Source organism: Cenococcum geophilum (assembly GCF_001692895.1).
Source record: "Cenococcum geophilum 1.58 unplaced genomic scaffold K441scaffold_3, whole genome shotgun sequence".
Lineage (NCBI taxonomy): Eukaryota > Fungi > Ascomycota > Dothideomycetes > Gloniales > Gloniaceae > Cenococcum > Cenococcum geophilum.
Genome location: NW_027137561.1, coordinates 608,512 through 627,572, shown reverse-complemented (window position 1 = coordinate 627,572; position 19,061 = coordinate 608,512). Strand labels below are relative to the sequence as shown.

The 19,061-nt window shown below is 30.6% G+C and overlaps 1 protein-coding gene across 1 annotated transcript; it reads right to left on the bottom strand.

Moving 5' to 3' along the window:
* Positions 1-334: 334 nt before the first annotated feature.
* K441DRAFT_536423 (uncharacterized protein) lies at positions 335-538 on the bottom strand (the record flags this gene model as incomplete). Its single annotated transcript, XM_067642413.1, has 1 exon — positions 335-538. A coding segment is annotated over one exon (204 nt), but the record flags the coding sequence as incomplete, so codon positions are not given.
* Between the last annotated feature and the right edge of the window lie 18,523 nt (positions 539-19,061).

Below are 19,061 nucleotides of genomic sequence, written 5' to 3'. Positions count from 1 at the left end.
TTTTATACAATCTTTTAGTTATATAACTATAGCTACCTACTAAGTTCCACTGTAGCTATTTACTAAGTTCTACTATAACTGTCTACCGAGTTCTACTGTAACTGTCTACCGAATTCCACTATAACTGTCTACCGAATTCCACTGCAACTGTCTACTAAATTCCACCGCAACTATCCACTGAGTTCCACCCTAACTGTCTACTGAGTTCTACCCTAACTGTCCACTAAGTTTTACTAGTTCCACCGTAACTATCTACTAAGTTCCACCGCAACTATCTACCAAGTTCTACTACAATCCGCCGTTTTCTGCCTATACCGTAATAGTATTAATCGGCTTATACCTTGGGCTCTATTCTAAGCTTATCCTTTATAATACTACTCCGTTTACAATGTTTTAAACACTCTACTCTTTTAATATTTTTAGCCCCTAGCTGTACCATTTCCCATAAAATTATACGACGCCCTCCTAAAAAGGCTCGCTTTAATACATCGCTTATAGCTAGAATTAATAAAATATTAATTGCTATAAACGATAACCTTAGCTAACGCTTTCTTTGTTAATCTTAATACTACTATTTAAGAGTAGAAAATTTTCCAATATTATATAGTTCTCTATTAAAATAGTCTTTATACTTATCCTAACTTACTAATTAAGTATACTTTCCTAGGTCCTAAGCAATCTAATTAAACATATTAAGATCTTTACTTTAAGTAGACTTCCTTTTATATAAAGAAATAAGAGGGAAAGGGCTTTTTTCCTAATAGGACTCCTAAAGCTCTTTTACCTTCTTAAGAACTAGCTTTTGCCACTTTACCTTCTAATTCACGCGAATATACTTTATATATCAGTTTAGATAAAGAATAAAAGCAGCCGCGTAAAGAGGGGAGTTGTCTATCTTAGTATAGTACTTATTAAAGGCCTTCTATTCCTTTTTAATTTGGGAACTAAACTCTTTATTATCGGCATAGTTGGAGAGAGCCTTTGTAAAGTATTAAATAAGGATATCTATTATAAACAGTACACGATTAATTATTGCATTATATCCTTAAGTTTTAAGTGTCGCTTAATAGAATAGTTAAAGAAATGCCTTAATCTTCTGAAGTTGATCCTAGTCGCTTAGAGAAAGATAGTCCTTTTTAAGTATAGCGAAGTTATTCTTTAAATAGGTGTTAATAGCTCCTACTTTTTTAATTGCTATAAGTAGTATTAGATACTAGCTATTCTATCTTATCCAATTATTAAGGGGAATTAACCTTCCTACTAGAGCTTTAAACTCCTTTATGCAATTAGTGGAACTGCGGATATATATAATATTATTATAAAGTTTTCTAAGTAGACCTATTACTTAAAAGGTTACCTACTTCTCTTCTTTATTTCTAACTTCTCCTATTCTTTCCTATTTATTATACTATTTAACTTACTTTATTTTAATTAGATTTTAAAATAAAAAGGCTTATATAGCTAGGTTAATAATATACCTAATATAGCAAATCAGTTGATATAAAGCATCTTACTTAATTACCTCTTCCTCCTAGAGGTAAATATTAAATTATTAGCAAAGAGTATTATTTAAAGAAGCGTTATTAGAAATAATAACACTAATTTTTTATATAATCCTATACTCTTAAAGGACCGGAAAAAGAGTAGAAAATTACTTACTTCTATTATAATTTGCAACTAGACAAAGCGCAATAAGAATATTTAACAGCTTTTTATTAATTGCTTTAATAAGGTAGGCGCAGATCCTAAGAAGAAGAAGTTTATTTAGGGAGGTCTAAATATTAAGTAAAAGATAAACACTTACTATTATTAACTAAAGCTTCTTTTAAACAAGGTCTTTATAGAATAGCCATAATTTTTTAATCTTCTTTGCAACTTTAGAGCGTGTAGTTATAATATTACCTTTTACTTTAGGGTTAAGAACTTAACAAAAGGTATAAAACTCCAGCTGTTTAATAATACGGAACGGAAGATTTCCTATAACAATTATAGTAACTAGCGCCTTATTAATAATATCTTTATCTAAGACTTTCTAAGAACTTAGGCATTAAGCTATTGCGTTTAACCTGTGGATATTACTCTGATATATAGCTATTACAATTAATTAAGAGTTGCTGATTAAATAGGGCCTAGAGTTAATTTAACCTTAATTCTATATTTATTATTAAGGTAAGCTCGGAAGCTATTACTGGTAAGAGTACTATATAGTAGATCTAAACAGTATTTGTAGTAGAAAATACAGTTTTTTTCTTATTTTTCTGGCTCTCCATCCCTTAGCTCGCGTGCGTAGGCCTAAGTTTCAGTAGCTGTAGGCGTACGTTTTTTACTCTGTTTTAATATAGTTTTAATTAAGTCTTAAGTAGTTAAAGGGGTAAGAGAAGATAAATTAACTTTAGAATCTATATTTCGTGTAATGCTGGAAAAAGGTAGATTTTTAAAGTGGTTTTAAAATTTATATAGATGCTAAGAATTATTAATAAGAAATTTAATCGATATCGATCTTATTAATAAGCGATATCAATAATACGCTTAACAATAAATTATTGACAACTACGCTAATTGTAGTAGTTTAGAGGAAGCTACTATTAGTGCTTATAAAGAAGAAAGTCTTAAAACAGGTCTCTAAATTAAACGTCTAGTTAATACTAAGAGCCTTAATTAACTATAAATGCAAAGCCCTAGTTAAACAACTGTATAGATATAAAGCTTTAACTAAATAACTATATAGCTAGAGTTTTAATTAATTGTCTATAAATATAGAGCCTATGGATAGTAGTTCTAGTAATAAATAGATTGATATTTTAACTAAATATTAATCGTTATTATTAAGGGAGCTAAAATATTGCGATATAAATAGATATTCGCGATATGGCTTATATAAGCTATATAACCAGTTTTAGTATAGTGTTATAGTTATTTATTAAGGTCGACAGCTTCCTAAAGGCCTTATCCCCCCCCTCCCTTATTCCTTACCAGCTGTTCTCTCCTCCAGCCTAATATAATTTCTCCTCTTACCTACAACTTTAAACACTCCGATCGCTTAATATTAACTAGCCCAAGCCTTATACGCTACTAAGAAATCGTTTACCACGCTTTTAAGAAAATACGTTCTAGCTTAGCCAATATAGGTAGTATAGATAGAATATCTATCGCTATATAATAGAGCGATAGGTACGCCACGCGATTACTTAGATTAAGCTACTAATTAAGGGCAGTTATATCGGCAGGAAGATTTATAGGGGAGGCGTTAATAAAGTAATCGAACTTGTCCTTAATTAAATTAAAACTTAACTACTTCCTACTTTAAAGATCGTACTTATTAAGCTCGGAATTATAATTAGTGGCTTTCTCTCCCTCCTTAGCTATGTACTTATCCTTATACTCCTTTACCTAAAGCCTTTAAGCTATATTAACTACGGGCTTCCTTTAAGCGGGTTTCTAATTGCGATTAATATAGGCCTTCCTCTAGTAATGAGCTAATAGTAAGGCTACACCATACGCGGTTACTTCGTCGGGTTTAAGGTAGTATTTATTAAAGGCGTGCCAACTAGTGTATATGCAGTTATATAGCTTCTAATTAGTAATATACTTTTAGAAAGCTAATTTAAAGTGCTCTACTATAAAATCTATCGTAAAAAGCACCTTATTAAGGGTGGCTTTATTACCTTTTATTTCTTTTATAACTCTTTTAAAGGGCTAAAGGAAGTCTCTAATATCTTTAAGAGCTTTCTAATTAGTCGCGTTAAGGATATCCTCCTTATTAAACTTCTTAAGATACTCCTCCTAGTATTTACTAATTACGCCTTTTAATTTAAGAGTTACTATAATTATATTATACCACGAGTTCTACCGCGTATTATTATCTATAGAAATAGCCCTTAAAGCAATTATAATAAAGTGGTTATAGTAAGCGGTAGAGCTTTAAATATGTATAATAACGTTATATATCTTACCTAAAGGACTAATCTCGCAATAAGTGAACTTACTAGCTTTCCCTTTTTAAAACCTTTTAGTAAGAATCTCTTTAATCTAATTATCTTTAAGATCTAACTCTGCTTTAAGCCTTTTATAAGCATCTTTAAAGGCAGTATTAGCAGTTTCCTTATCCTTAGAAAAGAAGAAAGCTTATACGGCTATATTAAGTACGTACCTATAGCAGCGAATATAATATTACTATACGTCGTATTAGGACTCTATTTCTTCTTCTTTAAGTCTTATAAAAAGCCTCTACAGAAGCTTATTGTTACTACTATAATTATCGCCTATATAGTAGCTAATCTTATTAAGTAGTTTATAATCTTTAAGGACTTACTAAAGGACTTCTACCTGTTTATCGCCGCTATATTTACTAAGGAGGTAGGGTAGAGCAAATAAGGCCTTCCTTAGTATATCTATACTTTTAATAAAGTAAGCGTAAATTATAATAAAAGTTTTCTAATTTGGCAACGTCCACGCGTTAATTAAGAGGTGTATTAATATAAGAAAGGAAAGTAGGTTTTATTTAAGGATCGCTTTATTAAAAAGGAAAGACTTATTAATTATCTTAGGTATAGTACTACTAGAGTTAATTAGTGCTTCCTTATAGGTATAGTTTACTAAAAGAAGAAGTAAACCTTTAAACCGGAAAAGTAACGGTCCGACGTCTAAGCGGGCTTAGACTGCCCAGGCCACGCGCGCTTAGGCCAAATCTTAACGTTACCACTAAAGATAAGCCCCTTTCTTGGAAAAGGTAGCAAGATTCTATATACGGCTTAGTTAATGCCTAAAAATACCTAGTACGCCTTAACATAAGATAGGGTACGGAGTTAGACTTACTCTAAAAGTATAAGATAATATATCGCATTTTATATATTTTCTAAGAAAAAAAAATATATATAGTCCTTTTTCTAGTACTTAATAGACTGTTATAATAGAACCTAGCGCCAGGTTTCTAAAGGCACGTAATTACTAGTAAAATTAGCTTAAAGCTTCTTTAAGACTAAAAAGTAACTGTTTAGTAACCGTCCGGTAATAGTTTAGTAGAGGTCTAAATATAGTAAAGGTAATTATTTTTAAGGGGTGCTACTAGGAATTTGGGCAAGAGGTAAATATTAAGGAAAATTACTGGGTTTTAACGAAGTTTTTATATATTAAAAAGGTTTAAAGGTAGAGGTATATAAGAGTAATTACCAAATTATTTAGAAATACTAAGAACTTAAAGGGGAATCTTGGCCTTAGGATAATAATAATCTTAATTAGCGTAATAAAATAATAAAACTTTTTTGCGGGTTTTCCTCTCGCTTTTTCTAATAAATTATAAGTGCGCATTTAGAATTTATAATAAGATTTAGTATCTACTACGTTAAAAATTCGTGCTTATAGCGTATGCCCACTTTTAAGATTTTCTTAAAAAATTTAGTAGATAAGGCCTTATAACATCCTCGGTATTAATTGTTTAATATTTTAACCAAGCTTTTAATACTATTTCTATCCATTTTATGCGCCTACTCTACTTAAAGCTTTTATTAACTATAGAAAAGTCCTTCTAAAAAGCAGTTTTACTAGAATATATACTATATATTAATATAATAGTCTATAAAATAAAGTATAATTAGTAAATATAGGTAGGGCTTTTAATATAAATTAGATATATTAATACCTTTTACTCTAAATAGCCCTTTTTTAAGGTTTCCTAAGACTCTTTTACTACGCTATAGTATAATTAAGCCTAATATTTTAATGAAATTGGAACATATTTTACTTCCATAAGTAAAGAGTAGTGCCAATTATAAAATAATTAAGAAATATTATTAGTATAACTAATAATTCCGTACGGCTATATAATATTCTTATTTAAGAACTTTAGTAGTGTTCTGTTTATAGTAATTTCCCTAAATAAGTAATAGTTTTTTTTAAAGTAGTAGAGAAGATTTAAGGGTATTTAACTAGAAAATTAAGGTTAATACTTAAGGTGCTAAATAGCATTAAACTAAAATAAGTTCTAAAAAAGTCTTCTAAAGACCTCGCTGCACTAAAGTAAAATCTCTAGCAGTTTTAATATTTAAGTTAAAATTAAATAAATTCTGCCTTTAAATAATAACCTTTACTTAGAGAAATAAAGCGCGGTCCCTTTCTTAATGCAGCTAAGATATATTAAAGGAATTCTTAGAGACTAAAGGAGTATAAAAGTGGGCCTTAGAGGAACTAAAAAGTAAAGGTATCTTTTAGTATTTTTAAAGATTATTTGCACGGTATAGGTAAATTCTTAGAGGATTAACATCCTTTATATTAGATTCTTCGAGAAACTATACCATTTCTCCTTTATTTTGCTTAAATAATTAAATTATATTTTTCTATTAAGGATATACTCTCTTTATAGTTATACTAATATTTCTTTATAAATTACAATCTCTTTATATATTCTTCTTCCTAATTAAATAAATTCCTTAGTAAACCTAAAAAGCCGTTTATTTTAAATAGCAACTATAGTATCTTAAGCTTTATTTCTTATTAAACCTAAGGTCCCTTTTATGCCCTAATTAAGCTGCTACTTTTTTTTTAATAAAGCTATACTATAAAAACAATTATTATAATAGAGCTTTTTAAGATTTTATTAAAATATCTTAAATTTTTAAATTTTTAATTTTAGATTTATATAGCGAAAATAGCTATATTAGTGGTTTTTTCTATAAAACGCTAATTATTTTTTAGATTTTTTTTAATAAAGGACTTACCCCGCACCTTATTTTTACTAAAAACCTTTTAATTGTTTTTTACATACTACCAGCCTTAGAAAATTTAAGAATTACTTCCATTCTTTTCGGAAAATGTCTTATCTCTCTTAAATTAACTCTTTTTTTTTGTTATTAGATACTAAAACTCCCTTAAATCATATATAGAAAGCTATAAAAGATGCTAAAATTAATAAGGAACTTAATAAGTAATAAGAGATTTTAGTAGCAGAAACTAATAATTCTGTTAGAATTAATAAGTTATTTAAAACTATATATAAGGCTATAGAGGGTGTATTAGTACCTATAACTTTATTAGGTTATATAGGGTATATTTCTTATATATTCTAAGAATTTAGTTAAAAATACTTATATCTAATAAGGTAATTCTAGGCAAATTAAAAAGTACATTAGATTTATAAAAAGGAAGCCCTAAACCTTAAAAAGTTTATTAAAAAGCTAAATAAAGATGTTCTACCATTAATATACCTATGGATTTAGTCTGTCTATAAAAAGGCCAAACCTAGCTTATTTTCTTAGTTACTATAAGAAAGTAAGAATAGAACCTAGTTATATACGTAAAAAAATGCGTATAGCAGTCTCCTATTTCTATACTTATGAGGTTTATCTTAGAAGTAATAGATTTTCTAAGAAAAGTAATAGAGAATGGATAGGAAACCTAACACTTTTAAATATTGTTGTAAGATATATAAGAAGTCTATATAGATAAAAGGTATATTTTCTTTCTCGGTAATACTATTGTTTTTTTACTATTTACTATAATTAACGCTATTTTATAAACTCGCGTAGAAGAAACGCAAGAAAGCGTAAAAGTAATTACTGCGTTAAAGCTTTAAGAGCTTTATAAATATAACGTAAATCTTAAATATATATTTTAGTTATCCCGTCTTCCTATAGGTTAAGGAGGAAGAATTTAGGAAGGTGTTTATCAGCGAATTATAATAAGCCTTATATATACGATAGCTTTTGCCTATTTTCTTAGATTTAATAAGGTTCTGCGTATTAAAGTTCGGCATATTTAAATCCATAACCTTACTACTAAAAAGGTTAAACTTATACTTAATTTTTGGAAAACATATTAAACAGGAGGTAAGATCTTAAATTTTTAAAATATAATTACTTAATTTTAACGGCTTTATAGAAATCTAACCCTTTTTTCTTTATTTTAACTAAGAAGAACCCTGGCTTAATATACCGACTCTCCTACTTAAATAGCTAGATATCTTAAAAGTTACATTAAGTTACTTATTTAGACCATTTAATGCATTTAGCTAGCCAATAGTTAGTAAAAATGTTAAATTAGTAGGTTTTTTATTATTTTATAAAGAGTTTATTATTTTAATATTTTATCTAAGCCTCTAGTGTTTTTTTTTTGAATTTTTAATAAAATCTTATTAATATTAAAGAAGGTCCGCTTGTTTATAGCGGCCACTCCTTTTAAAGGGGTGGCGTTTAGTATTTTTCTAGTAAAAAACGCTAGGGGATTCGGAAATTATATAGTTGGAGAGGCTAGAGCTTAGAGTTTAATTCTTTAACAATTATACGGTATCTTCTTAGTAGAAACAATAATCCAGTTAAATCTCACAAGGATTATATAAATCCTAGGGCTTAAAAAGGTACCTTATATCCTTATTATAGAAGATCTTATAACTGTATATAATAGATATAGCTTTATATTTAGCGTAAGCAGTAGGGTTATAATAGTTATAATATTTATTATAATAAGGCCTTATTATTTTCCTAAATAGACTTACTACTTAATTACTAGCCTTCTTATACTATTAAATAATTAACTTTTAATACTCCTATTTAAACTAATAGTATTAGTTAATAACTATTACTTAAACTAATTATATAGAAAAGAGAGCTTTTATTTAACCCTTATATAAATATAATATAGATAAATAAATTAAGTAAACTATAGGCCTTATTAAATATTTAAAAGTATTTAGGTAATATCTATTTAAATTAATAAAATATTAATATTAATATTTAACTAATCTCTTATAGGTTACTATCTACTTATTTTTCTTAAATAAATAGTCTCTTAATAGGGCTATATTTTATATTTACTAAAGAGTATATACTAGGCACTTATTTTATCTAAAATGCCTTTTATTAGAATTATACTATAGCTTTTCTAACTTTACTCTTAATTTTATAAAACTTTAATAATTTCTTCTATATTCTAAAGAGTATAGTNTTTTATTATTATTTTTAAGNACTATTATNTATTATANATTTTAGATTCTAATTTTAAATAATAAAGTACTTTTTAGTTTCTTATATAGAACTAATTACTATTACCCCTAAGGCCTATAATAGGCTAGGTAGGTATAGATAATACTACCTTACTTTTTACNTAGTTACTAAATAGGTATATAAAAAAGTATATATCTATAAATAANTAACNCCTATTAGGTAATACTTAAAGACNTTATTACGTAAAGAAAAGAGGGGGGAAAGGTATTATAGTGGATATTATAGTAGATGTAAAGCTCTATACGGAGCTCCGTGTATAGCTTTAGTAGAGCTCTATACGGAGCTTTAAAGGAGCTTCGCAGAGAGCCTTAAGCAGAGCTTTGTGCAGAGCTTTAAGTAGAGCCTTTAGTAGAGCTCTATGCGGAGTCTTAGCAGAGTTTGTATAAAGCTTCGAGGGAGCTTCACAGAGAGCCTTAAGCAGAGCTTCGAGCAGAGCCTCGAGCAGAGCCTCAAGCAGAGCTTCGTGCAGAGCCTCAAGCAGAGATTCGAGCAAAGCTCCGTGCAGAGCTTCGAGCAGAGCTTCGAGCAGAGCTTCGAGTAGAGCTTCGTGCAGAGCTTCGAGCAGAGCCTTTGGTAGAGCTCCATGCGGAGCTTCGGTAGAGCTCTATGCGGAGTCTTGGCAGAGCTTCGCAGAGAGCTCTAAGGGAGCTTCGCAGAGAGCTCTAAGGGAGCTTCGTGCAGAGCCTTTGGTAGAGCTCCGTAGACAGCCCGTATAGAGCTCATGCAGAGCCCGTAAAAGCCCCGTGCACAGCCCCGTGCAGAGCCCCTAGTAAAGCTTTGGTAGCTAGGGAAATTAATTATAGAGTCTAGCTTTAAGCTAGAGTTATTATAGATTAGTAGACTCTTGGTTAAGTACAGCACGTACTAAAACTGAGTCAGAGGCTTAACCAAAGGCTCTGTACGGAGCTCTGCCAAAGGCTCTGCCAGAGGCTCTCTGCGAAGCTCCCTCAGAGCTCTCTGCGAAGCTCTGCCAAGACTCCGCATAGAGCTCTACCGAAGCTCCGCGTAGAGCTCTACCGAAGCTCCGCATGGAGCTCTACCAAAGGCTCTGCTCGAAGCTCTGCACGAAGCTCTACTCGAAGCTCTGCTCGAAGCTCTGCTTGAGGCTCTGCACGAAGCTCTGCTTGAGGCTCTGCTCGAAGCTCTGCACGGAGCTTTGCTCGAATCTCTGCTTAAGGCTCTGCACGAAGCTCTGCTTAAGGCTCTGCTTAAAGCTCTGCTTGAGGCTCTGCTCGAAGCTCTGCACGGAGCTTTGCTCGAATCTCTGCTTGAGGCTCTGCACGAAGCTCTGCACGAAGCTTTGCTCGAAGCTCTGCTCGAAGCTCTGCTCGAAGCTCTGCTTGAGGCTCTGCTCGAAGCTCTGCACGGAACTCTGCTCGAAGCTCTGCATAAAGCTCTGCACGAAGCTCTGCTCGAAGCTCTACTCGAAGCTCTGCATGGAGCTCTGCTTAAAGGTCTGCTTGAGGCTCTCTGCAAAGTTCCCTTAAAGCTCCACGTAGAGCTCTACCAAGGCTCTACACGGAGCGCTACTAAAGCTATATATAGAGCTCTGCATAAAGCTCTACCGAAGCTCCGTACGGAACTTTACTAAAGGCTCTACTTAAAGCTCTATATAAAGCTCTACTTAAGGCTCTCTATAAAGCTCCCTTAAAGCTTTATATAAAGACTCTATATAAAGCTATACTAAAGCTCTATATAGAACTCTACTAAGGCCCTATATAGGGCTCTATATAGAGCTCTATACGGGACTCTACTAAGGCTCTATATCTACTATAGATTAGATTAGATTAATTTTTATTAATATTTAGTTCCTATATAAAATAATATTATACTAAATTAGTATTAAGCCATATAAAACTATTAAGCCTTAATTAGTAGGAAGTAGATTCTATTTATAAAAAGTAGATATTATATAGTAGGGATTAATTATTTATAAGTAATCCTTTTAAGATATTTATATATTTATATATACGTTTTTATAGACCTATTTTGTAAATAAGTAAGGAGTAAAGTAGTATTACCTATACCTATCTAACCTATTATAGGCTTTATACTTATAGTTAAACTTATTAAAACTCTAGAACTTATAGCTTTTTAAAGTATATCTTTTTAAAGTTAAAAATTTATAAGTTAATATAGTTATTAGTTTATTTAATATTATAGTAAATAGTTTATTTTTTATTAAAAAAAGTTATATTAATTAATTTTTAGTAATATAGCTATANATTAAGTAAAGCTACTTTATATTAAGTAGGGTAGACCTATAAAATATAGTAGCTAAATATGGAAATATTTAATATTAGTACTTATACGTTTTTAACCTTAGTATATTTATATAGGTAATAAACTTACCTTTTAGTAAGGCCGGTTACTATCTATTTTAATATTAAAATATACTATAAGTCTACTTTTTCTTTAGCCGATCTTTTCTATATATAGTAATATTAAATTATAATATACTTTATCTTAAAGTAGAATTAGATATTTTTAGTTAATAGTATAATGCCTTAATTATTCCTATAGATTATAGTTACTATTAGGTCTTTTTCTAACTTAAATAGCTCTACTAAAAGGTANTTAAGCTAGACGGCTTACTTAGAAGCCTATTTTGCTCCTATATATTTAGCCTTATAAAATAATAAAATAATAACTACTTATCCTTTTAATACCTAGCTAATTATATAAGGTTTAATAGCTTTATATAGCTTAATACTCGTCTAGCTAAGACTTAGTTATATATTTTTTAAAAAAAATAGGGAAAAAGGTATTATAGTAAATATAAAGCTCTATGTAGAGGTTTAATAGAGCTATACGTAAAGCTTTAGTAAAGCTATATATAGAGCCTTAGTAGAGCTCTATATATAGCTTTAGTAGAGCTTTTATAAAGCTTTATATAGGCCTTTAATAGAGCTCTATATATAACTTTAATAGAGCTTCTAGTAGAACTTTATATAGAGCTTTTTAGTAGAGCTTTTAATAGAGCCCTATATAGAGCTTTAGTAGAGCTCTATATAGAGTCTTAGTAGAGCTTCGCGTAGGGCTTTAAGGAAGCCTCGTAGATAGCCTTTTGTAAAGCTTTTTAATAAAGCCTTTGGTAAAACTTTATATAAAGCTTATATAGAGCTTATATAAAGCCCTATATAGAGTATCTAATAAAGCTTTAATAGTTAGGGAAATTAATTATAGAGATTAGCTTTAAGCTAGAATTATTATAGATTAATAAACTCTTAATTAAATATAGTATAGACTAAAACTAAGCTAGACGCTCTACTAAAGGCTTTGCTAAAAGCTCTACTAGAAACCCTCTATAAAGCCCTTAAACCCCTATGTAAAGCTCTATTAAGATTCTATATAGAGCTTTACTAAAGCTCTATATAGGACTTTACTAAAGGCTCTATTAGAAGTTTTACTAAAAGCTTTATATAAAACCTTTAAGGGAGATATAAAAGGTAATATAGTATATACCCCTCTAGGTAGTATACCTGTACTATATTAATAAGAGGGAAAATACTATTAGGTCTCTACTTTAAGACTCCTATAAAGGAGTATTCTAATTACCATCTTACCCTATTTACCCTTTATACTATACTTCTATATTATTATAGATTGCTATTAAATATTCTTACCTACTTACCCTTAGCTTTATTCTACTCTATATATATATATCTATATTGCCTATAGTCCTTTTACCTATAGCTAAATTACTAAGGGCCTATTAATAGAGGTTATTATATATAGACTAGGTATACCCTAAACTTATAGTAAAACTTAACTATATAGCTTCCTATTAGATTAGCTATAGGTTATATAACTAGTACTATAAAAGTTATAGATTATACTAAGGCACTATAAGCTGTTTTTATATTACTTATAGTCTAGTTTAAGGGATTTTTAGCCTTAAACCGCTTAGTATATACCTTAATTTAGTAGAGGCCTTAGTTAATAACTAGGTAGTAATTTATAAGTTCCTTTAATATCTATATAGTAGTAAAAACTAGTAGTATAAATTACTATAGATTTAAGGTAAGCTTATTAAAGAGGTCTAATTATAGGTCTTTTTAAGAAATTTAGGCCTAGTTAACTAGGTNTAAAAAGTGAGTCTAAAGGCTAAAAGGTCTCTATTATTTTTATTATTAGGCCTTTANAATTAAGGTAAATATTCTATACCTTAAAGGGGTCCTTATAAATAGAATATAGGTAGTTAATTATCTTTTCTTTATAGAGAAGGGGGTTTNCTAAGTCTTAAGTATATCGCGGATATAGGTATATCTAAGTATTTCTACTAATATAGCTAAAGATATAGGTTATTTTTACTAGGGTAATAGGGAATAGTCTATATTAACTTTAAGCTTATTCTATAATTAAATCTTTTAGTACTTTATAAAATTAGCCTTTATATATCTATATAGTAGGGCTTAAGAACTTAATAGCTACTATTAACGGTTTATTAAAATTATATTAATAAACTACTAGAGTAAACGCGGAGATATATATATAGCTATATAGCGCTAATTCTACGATATAGTAGTAGTACGGAAAGTTTTTTTATTAGGAGGTTAAGCCCTAATAAAGGCCTATAAATATAACTACTATATCTTTATATATATATATCTAATATACTTAAATTACAGCATTAACCTATAGTAGTAATCCCCTTCTTTTTATATAGTATAGTAATATACTATANAGTACNTATATATAGCTAAACCGTATATATCTTATAGGTAAAANGCCTATAATAAACCTCTTATCTAAAATAACTTCTACTCCCTTTATATCTTAACCTATCTAATATATTATAATATATATTATAGTATAGNTACCCAGCTATAGGGGCTTAGTATACCCTTANANCTAATATTAGGTTAAGGGCGCTATTAAATATAGAAAGATAANAAATAGAGNTAAAGAAGGATTATTAAAATAGGGAGAGTTATTTAGCTATAAGTAGGAAGACTATTGGCAACGCGGATATATATATAAAGTAATAAAAAGCTAGGGATAGGTAAGTAATAATATTTAATAGCAATTAANAATAATATAAAGGGTAAATANAGTAGGNTAAATAATTAGGATACTCCTTTATAGGACTCTTAGAGTAATAACCTAATAGTATTTTTCCTCCCATTAATATAGTATAGATATACTACCTAGAGGGGTATATACTATATTACCTCTTATATCTTCCTTAAGGGGTTTTATACCTAATATTAACAGGATTAGTTTTTATAAACCTTATTTAGGACCGTATTAAATAATAATTAAGTTAATAATATTAGCGCCTTAGTTAATTAAGGTATAAGTATAATAAGAGGGATGTATATAAGCCTATATAGTTAAATTATTTATAAATAAGGATCTAAAGCTAGAGAAAGGAAAGGAAAAGAAATTAGCACTGCTTAATATTTTATAAGATCTTTATATTACATAATCGTAATATATAGTAGTTTATAGCAACTTGCTAGTATAGAGGACTATAAAGTTCTACTAAGTTCTACTAACTAAGTTCTACTATTTTCTGCTAGTGCTATAATAAATAATAATTAAAGCTTTTAGTTATTAATTATAGGTATATAATTACAGCACCTGTTGTACTAAACGCGTACTTATGTGTTTGGTGCACTAACTACCTGCTTATAACTAATTAAGGGGGAGGGCGCGTCTGTATATAGACTACGTAGTCTACCTTAATAGAATTAATAGTCGCCATTATTTAAAAGAGTATACGATACTATACGTATTTCGTGCCCCTGGATCTAACTTACTTGTATTATTAAATTAATATAAACACTAATTAGTGAGCGCGCACAGATCAGCAATTACTTAACACCTCCCCCCCAGCGATACACGATAGCGACCACCCGTTTAATCCTAGTACGACATGCTAGAAGGTCGGAAGTTGGGGATTATAGACTATATCACCATCTCTGTATACTTATTTAAGTCTTAGTACGGTTTACTAGAAGTTTATAAACGTAAATACAGACCTTTATAGAACCCCCTACCCTCCTACAAACTATTACGGACCTATTAATCGCCTTTACAGACCATTATAAGACCTCTTAAACTATTACGAACCGTTACAAGACCTCCTCCACCCGCTACAAGCTACTACCACCCGTTATAGCTTATATAAATATACTACGCTATATAATATAGCAGATATAAGTAAGCAAATCAACGAAGGATAAAAGAAGTAGAGTTAGGGAGTCGACCTTACGTCTGCAAATAGCGTTAACGACTATATTAATTTTAAAATCCTTAAATACGGACACTTTAAGCTTCTAAATAACGACCTATAGGAATAATATAAGGAAGACTTTGCGGACTTTATAAAAGCTATCTTTAAGGCTTGTAACCTTGTAGCTACCCGCAACCTATAAACCCTCTTACATTACTAAGGTATATAGGTTAAAAAGGATAAACGAGTTACTATTGCACGGTCTCAATATAATATACTGTATAAAAAGGACTAAATAGAATGGACTAAAGAGCAGATCTTAGATCATATTAAAACTAGCGGACTTTTTACCTCTTTTAAACTTAATAGGATCTCCAGTCTTATAGACGACCTATTTAACCAAATTTATCCTATAGACTAAAGAGATCTTAGAACTAATTTTACGGGCTAAAGTATATTTAGTACTTAAGTTATAGACCGTAATACCCTCGTAAATTAAAATACGGACTAAAACCCTTCTATTACTTAAGTTATAGATCCGCAAACTACCTAAATAAAGACCTATAGTAAGGAGCTAGCTAACCTAGCTAAGCTCTATACTGACAAATCCAAGTACAGCGATAAAAACGACAACTTTAACTTTAAACTAACTATCTTTACGGACCTTTGTTAGAAGGCTAATATTCCTAAATAGGAGTTTAGCTAAGCCTACTCTACTATACTGCGCGGCCTAGCCCTTAACTACTATTACACTAACCTTAAGAGTAACCCCCTTAGTGTTCCCTTTAATAAGCTATATAAAGCTATATACAACTACTTTAAAGGGCTAGAATATAAGCGTAATATCCTTATATAATGGAATACGATTAAGTTACAAACCGTAATTAATAAGAATACCAAAAAATTGACTATAGAGTGCCTGCAAATTCTTATTAAAGACCTTTAGCACCTATAGCATGGCCTTAATGCTAAGCTTTAAATAGACGACTTCCTATATAATAAACTTATTACAGCCTACTAGGAAGTAGAACCCTGCAAATACGCCTATTATAAGCCTATAGACACCTTAACTGGCCTTATTAATGATTTATGGTCCTCTATTATAATATACAAAGTCTTAAACCTACTAGGTAGTACTTAAGCCTTTATTACAGACCTATAAAACCCATAAACTAACTTAGATGCCTACTTTACGGACCGCCGCTACCGCTAGCAGTACCTATACTAACCAAGTCCTACCCGTAACCCCTAAAGCAACTCCTGTATAAAAGTATACCCCTATAAATAAACTAACCAGAAGTGCTTTATATGCGGTAAGGAAGGATATTAGTCTATAAGGTATACCTAGGAAGAATATAATAAGTCTAAAAAGAGATTTAACAGCTAGATTAACTAGTTTATCTTAGACTATAAAGGAGAGGAAGTAAAGGAGTTTTTTAATAAGTTAATGGAAGCCCTTATAATTAATTTTAACTTAGACACTTAGGAATAGGAGACCTTAGAGACGTTCCTAACTACTTTTAGACCTTTTACGGATGGCTAAGCCTTTAATATTATGGCCGTATTAACTAACTACTCCTTTATACACTTAATTGCACTCAAAAACTAACCTATAAGTATACCTGTTAGACCCGTTACGGACATTATAGACTATAAACAGGACCTATTTGTATATATTACTATAGAACGCTATACCCCTAAAGAATTCTATGGCGTTATAATTGATATAGGTGCCTTTAAGAAGTCTACTGCAGGTTATGGATAATACCTCGCATATAAGACCACCACAAATAATAGTACGGATATTAATACTATGTAAACTGGGGCCGTAAACGTCCAATTTAGCATTAGCTTAACCGTATTAATTAGATCAGTTACAGTTAAGACCCCAATTGGCCTAGTTAACTTCTACGTAGTAAAAGTGGATACCTCTTTTCTACTCTGTCTCGCGGACATGGACAGGTTATAGGTTTACTACAACAATATTACGGACACCCTAATTGGCCCCGCAACTGCCCCAGGAAGTAAGCATATTACCCTACCAATTACACGACGATTTGGACACCCGTTCCTTATATAGGGAGAGACTCTACAGACCTACATTTAGGAATCTTTCGACTATAACCCGTGCTACCTTACTAGTACGGAAATCCACCGCCTACATTGCCACAGTCTGTTAGCCCGAATCTGCCTACGATTTATCCTTTGCGGCCTAGGTAACAGATCCGCAAGAGAAAAATATTAAGCAGCTTAATAAACGCATTTAGTAGCAAATTGATAATGCAATAAGAGGACTTACTTTTGTACCACTGGACCTAAATTCCCTTAGCTTACTGGTATTTACGGACGCCTCCTTCGCCAATAATAGGGACCTATCATTATAAATTGGCTTCGCAATTGTACTTACGGACCGTAATTAGGATGCAAATATAATTCACTAGTCTTTAATTAAGTGCAAACGAGTAACCCGTAGTATACTAGCTTCTAAGCTATACGCACTAGCTTATGGCTTTGATATAGGAGCCGCAATCAAGTTAATAATCTAGAAGATCCTATAATTGGAGCAATTACCCCTAGTTCTATATACCGATTTAAAGTCCCTCTACGACTATATAGTTAAACTAGGTACGACATAAGAGAAGAGGCTTATGGTCGACCTAATGTGCTTACGTTAGGCCTACGAACGACGTGAGATTATAGAGGTTAAATGGATTAGCAGCGGAGACAACCTAGCGGACGCTATAACTAAGGCAAAGCTATGCCAAGCTCTTAAAACCCTAATTAATATAAATAAGCTTAATCTAAAGGTTATAGAATAGGTGGAATAAGACTAACGGAGCACTTATAGTTTATTTACGGCCTGTTGGAAGGCCGTACGGTTTATTTTACAGATTGTAAATAGGACTTACGGCCAGCTTAAAGCACCGTTTGGAAGGCAGCCTAGAAGGCACCTTAGGAGGGATTTCCTATGTATTTCTTTTGTGTTTTACGGTTCTATTAAAAGTAATTACGGAGGTTATATACAAGTGGGTCTATCTTTAAGTACCGCTAGTGTATAATTATAGCACCTGTTGTACCAAACGTGTACTTACGCGTTTGGTGCACCAACCACCTGCTTATAACTAATTAAGGGGGAGGGCGCGTCTGTATATAGACTACGTAGTCTACCTTAATAGAATCGACAGTCGCCATTATTTAAAAGAGTATACGATACTATACGTATTTCGTGCCCCTAGATCTGACTTACTTGTATTATTAAATTGATACAAACAATAGGATTAGTCTTATCTATAAGTAATAAAGGGTTTATAACCTTTATTGACTATAATAATACTATATATTATGCTAGCGCCTTAAGACCTATAGTAAGTCTATTTAATAAATTATTACTAAATATAGGGGTATCTTTAGTTTTAAGTAGTTCTTATAGCCGTTTAATTTTAGTATTAGCTACTATAAGCTTTTCTTAGGGATTTAAAATAGTAACTATTTTATTATTAGAGGTATTTAAGGGTCCTATAGCTAATTTACTAGCTACTATATTATTTTTGTATAGTAATAGAGACGTTAGGTAATTTCTAGTAGTTTCTATTAAGGTTCTATTCTTAGGGTCCTATAAATAGTGTTTTAGTCTAATTTTATATTCCTATTCTATTTATAGTTTATTAATATATTTAAGTTCCTTTTTGAAAAAAAACTAATAAAAGCTTTAGATAATATAAGCAACTTAGTTAATTAAGGTATTTTAGCTAAGATATAGTTAAATAGGGAGTAAGAGGTTTTATTACTATTTTAAACGGATTCTAAAAGAAACTAGTTCTCTTTTAGAAAAGAACTAGTAATTATTCTCTAAATAGAAGATATTAAAAAAGTTTTTTTTTAAAATA